Genomic DNA, 17,868 nt, shown 5'->3' with positions numbered 1-17,868 from the left:
TCTAGTCCCACCTGCCAGCACTTTGCCCATATCCCTCCAAACCCTTCCTATTCATATACCCATCCAAATGCCTTTTAAATGTTGCAATAGTACTTACCTCCTCCACTTCCTTTGGCAGCTCATTCCGAACACATGCCACCCTCTGCGGGAAAAAATTGCCCCTTAGGTCTCTTTTATATCTTTCCCCTCTCACCCTAAACCTATGCCCTCTAGTTCTGGACTCCCCCACCCCAGGGAAAAGACTTTGTCTATTTATCTTATCCATGCCCCTCATGATTTTATAAACCTCTATCAGCCTCCAATGCTCCAGGGAAAACAGCCTCAGCCTATTCAGCCTCTCATTATAGGTCAAATCCTCTAACCCTGGCAACATCCTTGTAAGTTATTTCTGAACCCTTTCAAGTTTTGCAACATCTTTCCGATAGGAAGGAGACCAGAATTGCACGCAATATTCCAACAGTGGCCTAACCAATGTCCTGTACAGCTGCAACATGACCTCCCAACTCCTGTACTCAGTACTCTGACCGATAAAGGAAAGCATACCAAGCGTCGTCTTCACTATCCTATCTACCTGCGACTCCACTTTCAAAGAGCTGTGAACCTGCAGTCCAAGGTCTCTTTGTTCAGCAACACTCCCTAGGACCTTTAAGTGTATAAGTCCTGCTAAGACTTGCTTTCCCAAAATGCAGCACCTCACATTTATTTGAATTAAATTCCATCTGCCACTCCTCAGCCCACTGGCCTATCTGATCAAGATCCCGTTGTAATCTTAGGTAACCTTCGATGTCCACTACACCTCCAACTTTGGCGTCATCTGCAAACTTACTTACTATACCTCTTATGGTCACATCCAAATCATTTATATAATTGACGAAAAGAAGTGGACTCAGCATCGATCCTTGTGGCACTCCACTGGTTTTGATTTGAGAGCATTTTGATTTATTGCCAATCTCCTGCATTTTCCCCATACCCTTGCATGTTACTTTTATTTTAATAATCATCTGATACCTTTTAAATGTCTCAATTGAACTCAGCACAAACCTGTTTCCAGGCAGTGGATTCCATACCTAAACTACTTGTTGTGTGGAAAAATCTTTATTACCTCACATTTGCTCCTGTTGCAAAGCACGCCAATGTTGTTTGCACTGGTTCTTGATCTTTTCATGAGCAGGAATAGTTTCTCCCCATTTACTTTGTGCACTCTGTCATGATTTTGCGAACTTTAATCAAATCTCCACTCGGCCTTCTCCTGTCCAAGGAAAGCATTCTCAACTTGTCTTATCAATTTTTATAATTGAAATTTCCCATCCTTGGAATCATTCTCTTAAATGTTTCTGTAATCTCTTCGATGTGTTCATATCATTTCTGAAATGATAGAAGCTCCAGCTGAAGGTCTACTTAGCACTTTATATAAGTTCAGCATAACCTCTTTGCTCTTGAACTATTGTACAGTCTCTCCATGTTCTTCACACTAAAATGGAGCACCTTACACTTCTGCACATCGAACTTAATCTTCTACATGTCTGCACACTCCATCAACTTGTCGATCTCTTTTTAGAATTTGACTCTGTCTTCCTATCTGGTGGGAAAAATGTCAGAATCTGTGACAATGAATTGGATAACTAAACACTTAGGAAATAATGACAAAGTACTGTGAATCCTGGAGATCTTTAATAATAACAAAAAGTGTGGGAGAAACTCAGCAAGTCAGGCAGCATCTGAAGACAGAGCAATGGAGTTAACACTTGAAGCCCAGTGACATTTTTGTTTTGGACCTGATTCTGAAGAGCATTCACTTGTCTTGAAATATTAATTCTGCTTCTCTCTCCAGAGATGCTGCTTATCCTGACTCTTTTATTATGCAGTAAATAATGGTTGGGTTGGCCAAAGTCAACTTGATTTATGGTAGGAAGATCATATTTGATAAATCTGTTGAAGTTTATAGAGGATATTATTGGAAATGTAGGTTGAAGAGAACCAGTGAATGTAGTTTATTTTGTATTTTAGAAGGCTTTTGATGAGGTAACATAGGAGAGTTTAGTGAGCAAAATTAGAGGAAATAGGACTGGGGTAAAACAGTATTATAGATTGGGGAGTAGTTAACAAACAAAGCAAAGTTAACAGGTAACTCTTATGACAGGCTGTTCCTAGTGAGGCACCACAGAGATCTATACTGGATCTCTGTTCACAGCTGTTCACAATCTATTTTAAATTATTTGGATGTCAGGACTAAATATAATATTTCCAAATTTGTTAATGACTCAAAGCTCAGTGGAAATTTAAGTTATGCAGAAGATGTAGGGAAGTTTCAATGGACTTAGGCTAAGTGAATGGAGAAGATAGCAGATGGAATATAACTTGGATAATTAGCAATGAGGTAGATGATCCGTTCTCATTGAATTGGATGGCAGTATTGTCTTGATGGGCTGAATGGCTTATTCCTGTTCCTAAGTAGACAGAAGGCTGGGAGAACACAGCAAGCTGGGCAGCATCAGGAGAAGTCACCATTTCTTCAGGTCCTGAAGAAGGGTTATAACGAAATGTTGACCTCTCCATCACCTGATGTTGCCTGGCTTGCTGTGTTCTCCCAGCCTCCTGTTCGCCTACTTTGGATTCCAGCATCTGCAGTGTTTTTTGTCACTACTCCTGTTCCTGTGGTTTGTTATTTGCTGGTTACATCTGTGTAACCTGCATTTGAATTAAAGTGAAAATTTCCAAATAAATTAACACCCTTAGAATTTGGAAATTTCACTTCTTAAAGCAAAGATGTCGCGGTCCGCACCCATTTGAAGTGAATATTTTTCCTTCCAAAAACTGATCATGATGTTGTTTATGGATCAATGTCATGATTGTACATAACTTGTCTTTTTCAACTGTGGTTGGTAGAATTAGATACCAAATACAAAAACTTAAACTTTTTCAATTAAATTTCATTAATAAAATATCTTTTGTCCCCCACTTAGAAGGAAATCACAGTTCTTCTGATCTTTGGAATTCAACAAATGGAATGCATCAGCCAAGTTATGGAGGAATGTTGGGAAGCTCTTCCTCTCATGTCTCTCAGTCTAGCAGCTATAGCAGTCTGCATACGCATGATCGCTTGGTAAGGATAAATTGACTTCTTCAGTGAACTTTTCTCGTATGTATTCCACAGTGTGTTAAAAGCTAGTTAGGTTTTAGGTATCTACTGAAGCATTTCAATATCGTTGTCTATAAAGATACAAAGGGTTTAATCTGTCCATTTCAATAATCCCTCAAAATGTATGTGATTCAAACTACTTATTCATGTATTCAGTAGGCTGAATACAAGTTCAACATCAGTGGTTTTATCTTTTAATATGGGAAGACATCCTTAGGTGTTCATATGATTTCAAGTAAGTGACTTTGCAAAAATGAAAGCATGTGCAATTTTGGCAACCTATTTATATTCATATCGAATTGTTTAAGAAGTGCTCAGCAGTGATAATAATAGGTATAAAATCTAATTGTAGAATAATGTGTCCAGGAATTGATACTGGGCCTCAGCATTTCACAATAATTATTAATGACTGAAATGAAAACATTGATCTTCAAATTTGCTGATTACTCCAAATAGAGTAGTAAGTACTTCAATGGGAACAGGATGTAGTGGGTGTTGATGGATTGATTAGCCTAATTTATTGTCGGTGGAATTCAGTGTAAGATATATGAGGGCATCCAACTTGGAAATAAGAAAGCTAGAGTATCTTCTATGTGGTGAAAAGCTACAAACTGCTGGGGAATAGGTCGTAAGAGTTCATGTACAGATATTGCAAAAAACTAGTGCATAGATTCAAAAGTTGAATGCAGGTCGCATAAACAAACCAGCTTTCTATTCAATTAAATGTTTAAGAACAAGGAGTGATCAAAGAAGGATGTTTAAGATGATAGAAGAATTAGATAGAGAGAAACTACTTCCCATCATTTCTCTCTCCTCTCTCCTTCTGCCACATCTCTACTACATCTCCACCAACACACACAAAAGAAAAAAAAAAAAAACTGCTGAGGATTGCTGATGGACATTTTCAATCTGAGATTGATAATTTTGTTGGGTAAGGACATTAAGGAATGTGGAATCAAGGTTGGTATATTTTTAAGATGCTAATCATTCATGATCTATTTTAATACTGGAACAGGCTTAAGGGCTTGAATAGTCTACTCCTCTTCCTATGCTCATGTCACTGGATCAAAGGAACATTATGAAGAGGGTTGTTTGGTCAAAGAAAGAGGTTATATGAAGAAATGGGTAATTTTTTAAAAATACATTAATTAGATGTGGATACTGCATGTATAGCTGGCACTTATTGATCATTACCTTATTGTCGTTGAGGAGATGTTATTAAATTGCCTTCTGCAGTTTTATTTAGTGGAAGTATTCCCACAGTCGAGATGCGGTGCTGGAAAAGCACAGCAGGTCAGGCAGCATAGAAGGAGTAGGAGAATCGATGTTTTGGGCATAAGCCCTTCATCAGGAATGATGAAGGCCTTATGTCCGAAACGTGATTCTCCTACTCCTCGGATGCTGCCTGAGCTGCTGTGCTATTCCAGCGCTACACTCTCAACTCTGATCTCCAGCATCTGCAGTCCTCACTTTCTCCAAAGTATTCCCACAGTGCAGTTGGTGAGGACTTCCAGGATTTTGATTGAACTACAGTGAAGGAAACATGATATATTTCCAAGTGTGGATGATGTAAGACTTCAAAGAAGTGGCAGTGTTCCAATGTGCCTTGTGTCTTTGACCTAGTCTGTAGAAGCTTTGGGTTTCAGAGCTACTTTGGTGAGATCTTCAGTTCTTTTAAAAGCTAGACACTGCAGTCACACTGGCTTGTGATGATGCATTGGGTACCAATAAAGCAAGCTGGATGGTTTGGAGCTTGCTGTGTGGCTGGAGCTGTGCACACACAAATGGAGATTTTTCATCGCATTCCTGGTGTGTGCCTTCTTTTGAAGAGCATAAGAAATTGGAGCAGCAGTGGATCATAGAGCTGGACCGTAGACCACTCACCACCCTCAGAGGGAGGTAATTCCTCCACATCTCAGTCTGCCTCTTGTTACTGTGTCCCCTAGTTCTAGACTGTCAACCTGCACCCTTAGCCAGTTAAACAAACATTCCTGCATTTACCTTGTCAATTGCTCTATTAGAATTTCATATGCTTGAATTATTTCACCTGTCTTTCTTCTAAACTCCAGAGAATATAAGTCCAGTATATGTAATATTTGCATACAGGACTCTGGAATTATTTTGCCAAACCTTCATTGCATTATTCTTATTGCAATTATATCTTTCCCTAAGTCAAGACACAAACCTGTTATAAAACCTCTTCATGCTTACATTGAAATCCTCTTGCAATGAAGGCCAATATGGCTTCTTTATTATAAAACAAAAAAATCCAGGTGCTGATGATCTAAAACAAAAAAAATTAGAAATTGCCAGAGAAACTCAGCAGGTCTTGAAGAATCCATGGAGAGAAAACAGATTTAACGTTTGAGACTAAGGACCCTTCTTCTGAACCCTTTCTTTATTGCTTAGTATACTTGCGTGTTAAATTTCAGTGATTACTGAACGAAGCGAACGTGCAAACATGTCCTTGAGAGGTCCAGTACTCCCACTTCTCGCCATCTGTTTTTCTGACCAAAATGGATAACCTCTCATTTCTCCACATTGTGTTCATCTGCTAAATCTTTGACCACTCTTAGATTTTTCAAACCTTCTAGAAGCATCTTTTCATGCTCCTCATAATTTTCACATCATTTCATTAACTGTGAATATGTGGTGGGCAAAATCTATGCAACACTATGTATAATTCTCATACCCAGTTCCTTGATATAAATTGTGACTAGCTGTTGTTGATTATGCAAAGTCTTTGGGGAGTCAGGTGGTGAGTTGCTCACCATAGAATGATTAATATTTGACTTGTTCTGTATCCACAGTATTTGTGACTGGTTCAACTAAGTTATTCGTCAATTGCTGTCCCACCCCAATCTACCTCCACTAAAATGCTGAAAAATATGATGGGTTCCGTATTAGTCTTAAATGTTAGGGAGGCGTTTACCATCTCCATGTTGGATGTGGTTAATGTTTGGTAATTGATGACTTGGATATTACTTGGCATTTATCAGCCCAAGTTTAAATGTTGTCTCAATCTTGCCTCATGGACTGCATAATTCCTTGGCGAGTTGTGACTGATGCTGAATATGCTGCAGTATTCCTTTTCTATCATATGATGGAGAGAAGGCCATTGATGAAGCAGCTGAAGGTGGTTGGCATCAGACACTGCCCTGAGGAAACTTTTGCAGTGAACTCCTGTGGCTGAGATGATTAGCTTGTAACAACTGCAACTATTATCCTTTGAGTTAAGCTGGAACTCCAGCCAGTGGAGATTTTTTTCCCCTGCTTTGCACTTGGTTAAGTGCCTCAATGTCAAGGGCAGTCACTTTAATATGGCCAAAAGTCTAATGTAGCCTGAGGCCCAAGTGGCTTTTGCTGAATTCAAATTGAGGAGATTGTTGCTGACTAAGTGCAACTTGAAAACTCACACAACACCAGGTTATAGACCAACAGATTTATTTGGAAGCACTAGCTTTTGGAGCGCTGCTCCTTCAGGTAGCATCAGTGTAACTTGCTAGCACTGTCAGTGGGGCTTTCCATCATTTTACTTATGATTGAAAGCTTGTCTATGTGGTGATAATTGGCCAAACTAAACTTGTCTGCTTTTTGTAGATTGAGCATGCCATAAGAGGTTTCCAATTTGTCAGGCACATAGACAGAATTAGAAAGCTGTTCAGGGAAGAAATTGGAGAGAATGGGCCCAAGGCTGACTGCATGGGTTTCAATGGTAAAATGTTTCTGAATGGCAATTAAGGTTGAGCAATAAATACTGACCTTGTCAATGTGTTCTCTTCCAAGAATGAATGAAAAATAAAGTCTGGAATCAGAGGATTGGTGATTTCACAGGGGTACAAGGTTGGGGGAGAGAGGGTTGTGCATGGTGCATCAGAAGAAGGGGAGAGGGAATATAGGCATTTTAATCATGAGGACAAAACCTCTGGCATTGAGGTCTGAGATTCTATATATATTGACAGTGGGATCTGATGTGGGTAAACCTAAAAGCTGAAAAGCTTTGGATAAATTGAAGTGTAGTTACTTTGCAGTTGCAGTGTTTGGATATGTGTGAATTGAGCTGAACTGGTTGAGAGAAAACTCAATTCCAGGATGAAAGTCTGATTTCATATTTTCTACTTGTTCCTGTTCTATTCAAATTATGAGTATTGTGTTTAGGAACAACAATGACTATAATGGGAAATGCAACTGGAAGGAACAAACCTATTCTAACCAATTAGAAGCAATTTGTTAAAAGAATTACGTAAAGTGTGGGAGCGGTACGAATAAATATAGTTTTGATGATCAGGCTTAAGAAAGAGTACTTTTCTTCTCATTAAGAGGCTTGGCTTGAGACTGTTTGAGTAGTTTCAAGTTGCAGCAAATGATGATCAATTGGAAGGATTGACAGCACTTAGTTCAATAGCTGTGGTTTGTATCTTGTTTCCCTTTGCATTCAGTGAACTAAAGCAATCCTGTAGAATTGTATGATTCTGTAACTATTACAATTTTTAATGCTTACTTTCTAAAGGAGTTAATTTTTGGTAAGTATACCAGAATGCTGATCACAGAAATGGAAGTTGATCTGCAGAGTAAATTCCTACTTCTCTGTTTTCAGAAATCTAACGTGATTAGCAAAGGTCAAGTCAGTTAAACTTAAGTTGTCAGCTTAGTTTTTCTGGTTTGCATCCAAAATGTTGGATTGGGCTTCACTAAAAATATTTGACAAAGTTGTTGGTAATTATTTAGGAATGTAAAGAACTGCTGGGAGCAAATTTAATCTTGATTATGACTGACATCTGATTGTCAATTCTGTTGTGATTTTTTTCAATAAATCAAATGTTTGACAAGCTGTTCTTTTGGTCAATGAGATGTTTTAAGTTTGCTTTCTTTATCAATTATCTTCCTTGTTTGCTTGATTGTTAAGTATTATGAGATAAATAATGGTGAAGTTCTTTGTACTCTTCATAGCCTTTAAGACTGTTAAATATCAAACTTTCAATTGCATGAAATAGTTGAGTGTTGTTTATAATGGTGAAATCATTTTCTGTTACGTGTACATTGTCAAAATATTGAAACCATCTTGATGCCACCATTTTACCTGTTAGTTTCTCATTCAAGAAAATACTTGGTCTATTTTAATTTGAGTGGAGTTTTAAAAATAAGGCATAAGTAGAATTTGTATTTCTTTCTGAGAGTTATAAAGACCTGATCTAATGTTGGAGATTTAAGAGTAAAACAAAATAAGAAACAGACAAATAAGGCCATTGAGTCCCTTAAATTTGCAGTGCCATTTAGTGGAGTAATCGCTGATTTTCTACCTGAACATTTTGCTGTATTATTCCTGTGTATATTATTTTCTGTAAGACTATTTTCTCTCTGTCTTGAATATATTCAGCAACAAGAATTTTCAAGATCCAAAACAATTAAATGAAGAAATGTCACCTAATTCTGCTCCTAAATGCTAACCCTTTATTTTGAGACTGTGGACTCTCTGGTTATAGACTTCTCAATGAGGGGCAACATGCTCCCATGCTATCTGTCAAACACATTTATAAATCCATTCCATCAACTTTGATTCTTCCAAATTTTTGTGACTATAGGTCTAAATAGCCTCCTCTGTTAATTATTCCTGAGTGCACACATAGACAATAGCCTTATTTCTTACAGGATAATCCTGTCAGCCCAGAAATTGGCCTCATCAACCAAAGGCAAGCATTTGCTCCTTTGCGTGCTCTCGATATTCAGTCTTAGACCTTATTAGGAATTAAAATATTACATACAGTGTTATTTTCCTTTGCTTTCTGGGCCTGCATGTTAACTTACTATGGTCGTGTACAGTGACACCCAGGTTACTTTGATTACTAATGGTTTCTGCTCTTTCTCCTGCTTTATTCTGATTTTTAAAAGAAAAGTTCTTTGCAAAATGGACGACTTCACACATTATTATCATCTTCAATGTACCTATGTGTGGCCTCAACTGTTTACTGTTTATTAGCGATCTGAGTTATGGGATAGAAAGTCACTCATTGATATTTGCTGATGATGCAAAGATAGGTGATATTGGATTGTGGTGAAGGAAGACACATATGAAGATGATTAAAATCCCATGAAAACATATAGCACATGATCAGAAAGGATACCAACAATACCTTCCTTTCTCCTTAGAATACAAGGATATCAAAATCATGCTTCAGTTATACATTGTCCTGCTTACGCAACACCGAGGTAGTGCTTTAGGAAAGGTATGTTACCCTTGAGAGATGTTGGTGTTGAGTTGCCAGAAAGATAGATGGACTGTGACAGTTAAATTATGATAGAGTCCATAAATTCAGGGTGTATTACCTAGAATTTAGAAGGCCTGGGGTTGATTTCATGAAACCTTTCAAGGTATTGAGGGAAATTGAGAGGGTAAGTGAAGAGAAGCTATTTCTATTGGTTGACAGTGTAGGGGGCCGAGTCTGAAAAATAGCCTGATTTTGCAGGAGTAAAATTAGGAATTGCTGCACATGCTAAGTGAGGTCGCAGTTTGAAACTTGCTTCTGCAAAAAGCAATTGATGCTATATAAATAATAAATTTTAAATCTGAGGTCAATAGATTTTTGTTACTGAGAAAGAATTGTAGGGCATATGGAGTTAGGTTCCAGATCAGCTATGATCTATCTCATTGGTGGACTGGGCTGGAGACTCGAAATAGCCTTCTCTGTTTATTGTTCCTGAGTGCACACAGCTTTGTATATGCAGAGCAACTTAGATATGTTTCAATTGATCCTGTCATATGGAAAATGAGAGTCCCTGAGGCCCAAACACTGATTATTGTGGTATGTTGCTAATTGCAGCTTACCCAAAATTGAACCATGCATTTCTATTGTCTGTCAACCAATCCTCAGTTGAGACTGATAATGTTTCCAATTGGATGATTCTGTATAACAGCTTCTTGTGTGCAAAATTCAGATACTTTTGAAATTCCAAATCCATTACATCTGCTTCCACCATTTTCACCCTAATCACACCCTCAAAAACTCAAATTTATCGAACAACATTTCCCTTTCATTAATCCATGTTGCCTCTGCCTAATCACATTATAATTTTCTAATTGTCCTGTAACCATGTTTCTAATGTAAAATTCAGTGTTTTCCTCATAGATGACACCAGGCTAATTAGCCGATATTTCCCTGTTTTCCCACTTTCTGTTCTTTGTTGAGTTGCAGCGTTACCTTTGCTACCTTCTAATCTTTGGGAATTCTGGCATCATAGTGATGACCTTCCAGAATTACTGTTTCTGTAACTACCTCTTTATGATCTTAGAATACAGGCCATCAGTTTCAGAGGATTTGTCATATTAATTTATTAAGTATTTTTTCTCATTAGCAATAATGATTAAGCACTTAGTTCATCACTATTTTCGAATTGATTTATTTAGGTCTACCTTGAAGACACTTAGAAAATATTTGTTTAATTACCTCGTGTCCAGCGTAATTTCTCCTGTTTCTGTCTCTGAGGAAACCATATTTACTTTAGCTAACCTCTTTTTATCTACTTAGACTACCTTGCAGTCTGTTTTAATTGTTTTGTTAATTTAGTCTTATAAACTGTTTTAACTTGTCAGCTTATCGTTTGCTAGTTTTTAAACCTCCTCCAACCCTCACTTACTCATGTTTGTATCAGCATTTTAAACCTCTAGCTTTCAACTAGCATTGTCTTTGTTAGCCTTGGTCAGACACTTCTCCAACACTTATTCTTTAAGGGAATGTACATTTGTTTCAGACGATTAGTTAATTCCTTAAATCTTTGCCATTCTAGATAATCATTGTATCTTTTAATCCAGTTTTTCAATTTTCCTCAGCCAACTCACCCCCCTCAATCCTAAATCCACTTAAGAACCTTGTTTGTGTTAACTAAATTACACTCCAGCTCAATATAAAGTATCTTGTATGATCATAATTCCTTAAATATTACTTTACTAAAAAGCTACGAATCAAACTCTTTCTATTGCACAATATGTGATCAAAAATAAACTGTTTCCTTTTGGTTCTTTGATGTGCCAGTTGAGAAACCTATTTTTGTATGCATTCTATAACTTATTCTCCACATTACTGCAAATTTGGTCTGCTGAGTCAATATGAAAATTAAACTCCCCAATGATCACTGTATCACCTTTTTGTTGCATGCACAGGTCATGTTGTGCCAAGTTTCACTGCAAACGTGTTTACAGCCTTCTGGCATACTATCTTGATAAAGCTGATTGTGAATGTCCTATGTGAAATTGTTTTGGGATTAATTTGTGTCCTGCAGCCTAATACATCATGCAATGCTGATGTTAGGCAGCTCAATTGCTTTTCTGTTCTCTAAAATATCTCTTCCAGTTAGTTCAGTTGCTTCACCATCTTTCCCACCTTTTTGCATTCGTAATGAACAGACCACAGTGTAAAGCAGCATGGAAATAGTGTTCAAAATACAGTTCAGCTTAATTTTCTGTTTCAGTGCATTTTTCCAGTGTCTGTTGCTTTGATTTATACAGATTGACAAATTACTGTTTGGTCGTGTGGCTTTCTGTGTGCCTTATAGTACCGTAATTTAATTCACTATATAACTCTATCAGCTTGCTGATTGTAAAAAAAAAAATCTGCCAATTTTGCAAAGTATATGATGCAGTTCAGTTCAGTTCTGGTTCTATTAAGTGCTTTGAGTAATTATTATGTGAACAGATATATTCAAGTAAAAAAACTGTCAACATATTTATTAGGCAGTTCTGTTAATGTTTTGTGTAGCTTAATTTGAGCTTTCTCTGTGTCAATTAAGGGTCAATATTAAGCAGATACTGCTATATGATTTGACTTATTTTTTCCAGGGTTGTTATTTGGTGTTTTTATTTTTATAGAACTATCCACCACATTCAGTTTCACCTACAGACATCAACCCCAGTCTTCCCCCAATGTCTAGCTTCCATCGAGGGAGTACCAGCTCCCCTTATGTTGCAGCCTCTCACACACCACCAGTCAATGGATCAGAAAATCTTTTGGGTATGTTACAAGAAGCATTGATTTCCACGACCAAGTGGAAAGTAGTAATCAGCTAGTTTATAACAATTATGTTGCTTACCTCGCAACTACAAAATTACTGTCTTGTTCTTAATATTAATCCATAACTTTCATATCGCGGATGTACGGAACAATAATATTCAAGTGCAGAAAAATGCTGAACTTGTGAATAATCGAAGTGTTTTATGCTTCAATTATATTGCGTATAGGGAACAGAGGAAATGCAGCTGGGGGTTCACAGACAGGTGATGCACTTGGAAAAGCTTTGGCATCTGTGAGTACTGAATCAAACCTTTTAGCATCTTTTAAAAACTTACATTTCCCCCAAAACATTGTGAAGAAGCATAATTTCATTGAGAACTGAAAAAGACCTCACATCTTTGGTTTTTTAACCAAAATGCTGACCTCAGGGGCAGTGCTTTATCAACGTTGATATATGCTAATTTAACCCTTTGAGAACAGCAGTAATATTTCTGCACAAAAATCAGAGCATTTCAGAAATTGAAGTGAACGCATTCGGAACTTGAATAGAAAGTGTGCATGTTTTGAAAGCTGCAAGGGGCATTCAGTACTCAAAGGGTTAACTAACATTTCTAGTATGATTTTCTCAGATTGTATTTTTATAATTTCCTAATTTGAGTTATCTTTCAAATTTATTCAGTATTTTAACTTGTTAAGAAATGGCACTTGCCAGAAGGCTGTAAACACATTTGCAGTGAAACTTGGCACAACATGACCTGTGTAAAAGTGGTAACTTTTCAAAGTTTTGATGTATCAGATAAAGTAAAAATACATTCTGATACTTGAGCTATGATACAGTACTTAAATGTTCTGAAATGTTGAGTTTTACGTCATCTGAAATAATAATTATTGCAGTTCAGATTAAGGAAGTATCAGGTGACAGTTTTGAAGTTATAAAATTCTTCTGTTGTCTGGGAGACCTTACCTTTGGATTACTTCCAAAGGTTTGAATGTCTACCCCAGAAAGAATAGGTGTGGCATTTTGAAAGTTATATTAGAAACCAGAGAGAAGAGGTTTGTTGCTTTAAAACAAAATTGAGTATTAAAATATATTTTGTTCAAACATTATTTTTGAAAGAAAATTCAAGTATGTAAGCTTTGCAGTACGAACTTAGTAATGCTTTTAGTGTTGTACTAGGTATTTATAATTGTCGTGAACATTTTCAAAGATTGCCGGTTATTAAATGTTAATGAATACAGTTGATTAAATATGCTGGCAGTGCTGCACAACCTGACATTGACTAAATCAACATCGATGCAGGAGTTCTAGTTTGTGCTTATAGTGTTGCTACAGTTGAAATAGCATTTCATTTTTAAAAATATAATTTCAAGTTCACAAAAGTTTCAAATACTGGCTAATCAAAATTTAATTCTGGTTTTTAGATTAGATTAGATTACTTAGTGTGGAAACAGGCCCTTCAGCCCAACAAGTCCACACCGCCCCGCCGAAGCGCAACCCACCCATACCCCTACACTTACCCCTTACCTAACACTATGGGCAATTTAGCATGGCCAATTCACCTGACCTGCACATCTTTGGACTGTGGGAGGAAACCGGAGCACCTGGAGGAAACCCACGCAGACACGGGGAGAGTGTGCAAACTCCACACAGTCAGTCGCCTGAGGTGGGAATTGAACCCGGGTTTCTGGCGCTGTGAGGCAGCAGAGCTAACCACTGTGCCACCGTGCCGCCCATGGTTGTTTCATGAAGTATTCTGTGAAAACAAATTCAAAATGCTATCTTGTAAACTTACTCACTTTTCAAAGTAAGAAACATGTGCAAGCATTTTGGGGTTACCACTACTAAAATTTTTAAAGAATGACAGCACATGACTGTATACCTTATTGTTTAGCACTTTGGTGCTAAAGAATTCTGATTTATGAATCAAAGTTGGAAGTTGACAGATCAGTGTTTTCATGCATTTCTTCTAAATTGTTGATTTTTCTTTTGCTGATTTTTCTTTTTGTCTTTCTTCAAATCTTCCGTGGGGCGGCACGGTGGCTCATTGGTTAGCACGGCTGTCTTGCAGTGCCAGGGACTGGGTTTGATTCCAATCTTGGGTGACTGTGTGTGTGGAGTTGGCACATTCTCCCCATGTGTGCATGGATTTCTGCCGGGTGCTCCGGTTTACTTCCACAGTCCAAAGATGTGCAAGTTAGGTGCATTGGCCATGCTAAATTGCCCATAGTGTTCAGGGATGTGTAGGTCAGTTCACTAGCCACGAGAAATGCAGGGTTACAGGTTTAGGGTAGGGGGTGGGTCTTGGTGGAAAGCTGTTCAGAGGGTCTGTGTGGACCTTTTGGGCCAAATGGCCTGTTTCCACACTGTAGGGATTCTTCTATGATAAAGGTATGGATTGCTTGTTAAGAGCACTGACTTCTTTCTTACCTTCTCCAGTTACATAAGATCCTCGATACTCAGTCTTGATATGTTCTTTGACAGTTGCAACTGAAGACCACTAAACAATTTTCTACCAAATATTTACAGTTATGAAAATTTAGAGGATAATTATGTTTTGAGGTTGTCTCTTAAATACAAGATAAAATGGCGTAGCAAATAGAATTATGTGATCTGTTTCAACAAATGTAGGTAAAAGCAAAGTGCAAAGACTGATGGAAATCTAAAAAACAAAATGAATATCTAAAACTGACTCCTGTTAGGAAAGCCTTTACCCAACTCAAGCCAGGCAAGTGCATCACCACAGCCTGCTAGTAGGGCTTCTGCAAAACCTTGCCTTTAAGTCTGGGTCCATGATATTTATGCTTCAGGGACTTTCAGTTATCCCAGCAGTACCTATGAGCCTTTTGGCAGTGCTCAGACTGAAGACTTGCTGGCTATATATTGGAGACACTTTCTTAGTGGTATTATTGCTGGACTACTAATTCAGAATCCAAGATAACATTCTGGGAACCTGGGTGCGAATCCCATCGTGGCAGATGGTGGGATTTGAATCATATAAAAATCTGGGGTTAAGAGTCTCATGATGGCCGTCAAACCATTGTCAGAAAAATGCATCGAGCTCACTAATGTCCTTTAGCGAAGGAAACAGCCATCCCTACCTGATCTGTCCCACAACAATGTGATTGACTTTTTAACTGTGTTCTGGCCAATTAGAGTTGGGCAGTAAATGTGCTGACCTGGCAGAGATGTCAACATCCTGTGAATAAAATTTTTTTAAAAGTTGGCTGGCAGCTCTCAGAGATGAGACCTCTTCCCAGACAAGGATGAAAATCTTGCCCTGAACAGTTATAGTTCTAAGGATGCTACAGGGAATCCCTGTTGTAGGAGCGTAACCCCTTGTCTGGGGACAAAGACTCAGGAGGCAGAGAGGGTTCAGGCACATGGCTGACTTTTATTAAAACTATAACCAGTAAATGCAGGGAGAGGGCCAAACGATCGTCCCCAAATCTGGCTTCGACGTGAGTACCCAGTCATTTTCTTAATCTAAGCTCAGATTGGAAGAGAGATCATTGACACGCTCTGATTTTTAAAGCAGTATATTTATACATTGTGTGTTATAATGATCTCACGCAACTTGGTTACTGTGCCTTCCTGCTTTCTCGATACAATCATCCCTGTGAAACACCTGATCAATGATGGACGGTCCTGTGGACAACCCTCTGTTTTCGTGATGCCAACAGTCATTGTAATCTCTAGGCCCTGGGATCTTTTTATGTTGCATTGCAAAGTTACTGACTGTTCTCCTTTGATCATGTTGCTGACTTATCTCGAAGGACTGCTTGAATTCTATTGTTTATTGTATTCCATTTCCTATCTTTATCAAATTCTATTATTTCTCTTATATAAAAATATTAGTCACAATATTAATTTTATTGTAAAGTATTATAATTATTTTTCTTAGCACTCTTTAGCTAATGAGACAAGATATGCCAGGCATCTCTTTAACATTTTCCCTTAGTGCTTTTAGCATAAAGTTTTATAAGGTGCTTGTACGTAAGATGGTGCCTTGTGTGTGGCGACATTGTACACTATACATGAGCGCATATAACATGAAAAATCAAATCTGGCATTCAGCACAACTCAGAATTCAGGGCTTAGTTTTAAACTGCTACTGATACATAGTGGCACAGTGGTTAGCACTGTTGCCTCACAGCGCCAGAGACCCGGGTTCAATTCCCGCCTCAGGGAATGTGTGGAGTTTGCACATTCTTCCCGTGTCTACGTGGATTTCCCCCGGGTGCTCCGGTTTCCTCCCACAGTCCATAAATGTGCAGGTTAGGTGAATTGGCCATGCTAAATTTCCAGTAGTGTTAGGTGAAGGGGTAAATGTAGGAGAATGGGTCTGGGTGGGTTGCTCTTCAGAGGGTCGGTGTGGACTTGTTTCCACACTGTCAGTAATCTAATCTAATCTAATCAAATTGAATTGAAATCTATCTCTGTGATTATTTGAAGAATCTTTAACTAAAGCTTATTGCTTAATATTGTAAATAATTTCAAGAAAACAGCCAATTTCTGCGAGACAATTTTAGCTGCTGTTTTTATGGCTGAACACATCCTTTCCTTGATGAGACTGGAATTAATTAATTCTAGTTTAGTGATCGTTCAAAGTTATTTTATGAGTCATAATTCCATCATTTCATCTGTGTTTGTTACAAATCTTCAAATGGTTCATCCTTGAATATTTCCTTATTAAGGCTATCTCATTGCGTGCTGTTCAGATAGTGCTCCCCTTTTCCTTGGAATACCCCTTCTCAAAGGCACTATTGTTTCACTTAAATGCTGAAGCTGGCTTTTTAAATCAGTTGGTCAACCATTTTGTGTCATAATGCTGAAGCAAGATTTTTATTATCAGTTGTTCAACCATTTTGTGTCTCTTATAAACAAGCAGCTCCAACACCTGCAATATGGATGCAGGTTTGCCCTCAATGTTTCAGTTACGGGTGTGGGACCATTGTCATTTTCTTACATCAGTGAAATCATATACAGCAGAAAGAATGTGCATTGCAAACGTAAATCTTAACCAGATCCAGACATGAATGCTTTGCAAATGAAGCAGGGTGCATCTTCCTGAAGTTATTGCCTGAATAAGTTAGCTGGTTTGAGAACTGTATAACTGGACAGAAGGAGAAAAGACCAGGGCATAAAAGATATGTTTTCAACTATGTTGCCAGTTATGTGACTGTACCATCCTGTGTTGGTTGACAAGAATAGCCAGGTTATTCCTTAAATTATTTGTCATTGTTGACTTTGACATTCTATCTGCTATATTAGTATCTATCACAGTCTGCAGTGTACAGATCTTTTTGTTTCAGTCCGTCTGTTTTCTTGAATTTGTGCAATTGTTTCAACTTTAGTTTTAGAATGCCATCGTTTTCTGAGGAAGAAAATACCTGTTTTAAACATGAGCAAAATATGTTTTCATACCTAGTATCAAATGATTTTCTTTCAAATATAATGGCACGTCCAAGTATTACCAGATTGCATTCGGTTTCAGATTTAGTGACCTAATTTTGGAGGTTTTTTTTAAAAAGAGCGGTTGCATAGTTAAGTTTGTAAATTAAGGTCATTTGATAAGGGAAGCTTTATGAAAATAATTGAAACATGCTATATGTGTTGGAAGCTTTTCGTGTTGCTTTGAACACAATAAAAGCTACCATGCCCAACTTTATGCTAAATATTGAAATTGAGGATTATCAAGCTGTGCATTGAAGAGTCTGAAACACTGT

The 17,868-nt window shown here is 37.8% G+C and overlaps 1 protein-coding gene across 9 annotated transcripts in view; it reads left to right on the top strand.

The window, feature by feature from the left end:
* tcf12 (transcription factor 12) overlaps positions 1-17,868 on the top strand; it is a 329,491-nt gene that overhangs the window by 226,874 nt on the left and 84,749 nt on the right. For 8 of the 9 annotated variants that reach the window (XM_043677462.2, XM_043677465.2, XM_043677466.2 and 5 more), the window contains 3 exons: positions 2,964-3,103; positions 12,000-12,141; positions 12,369-12,433. In XM_043677462.2, the coding sequence (XP_043533397.1) occupies positions 2,964-3,103; positions 12,000-12,141; positions 12,369-12,433 (347 nt within the window). The remainder of the gene's footprint in view (positions 1-2,963; positions 3,104-11,999; positions 12,142-12,368; positions 12,434-17,868) is intronic. The other variant, XM_043677468.2, reaches the window with a different exon arrangement.

The sequence above is a fragment of the Chiloscyllium plagiosum genome, unplaced genomic scaffold, assembly GCF_037043375.1.
Source record: "Chiloscyllium plagiosum isolate Xiang-an unplaced genomic scaffold, Cpla_swu_hap1 HiC_scaffold_39, whole genome shotgun sequence".
NCBI lineage: Eukaryota > Metazoa > Chordata > Chondrichthyes > Orectolobiformes > Hemiscylliidae > Chiloscyllium > Chiloscyllium plagiosum.
This window is presented reverse-complemented; position numbering and strand designations above follow the sequence as displayed.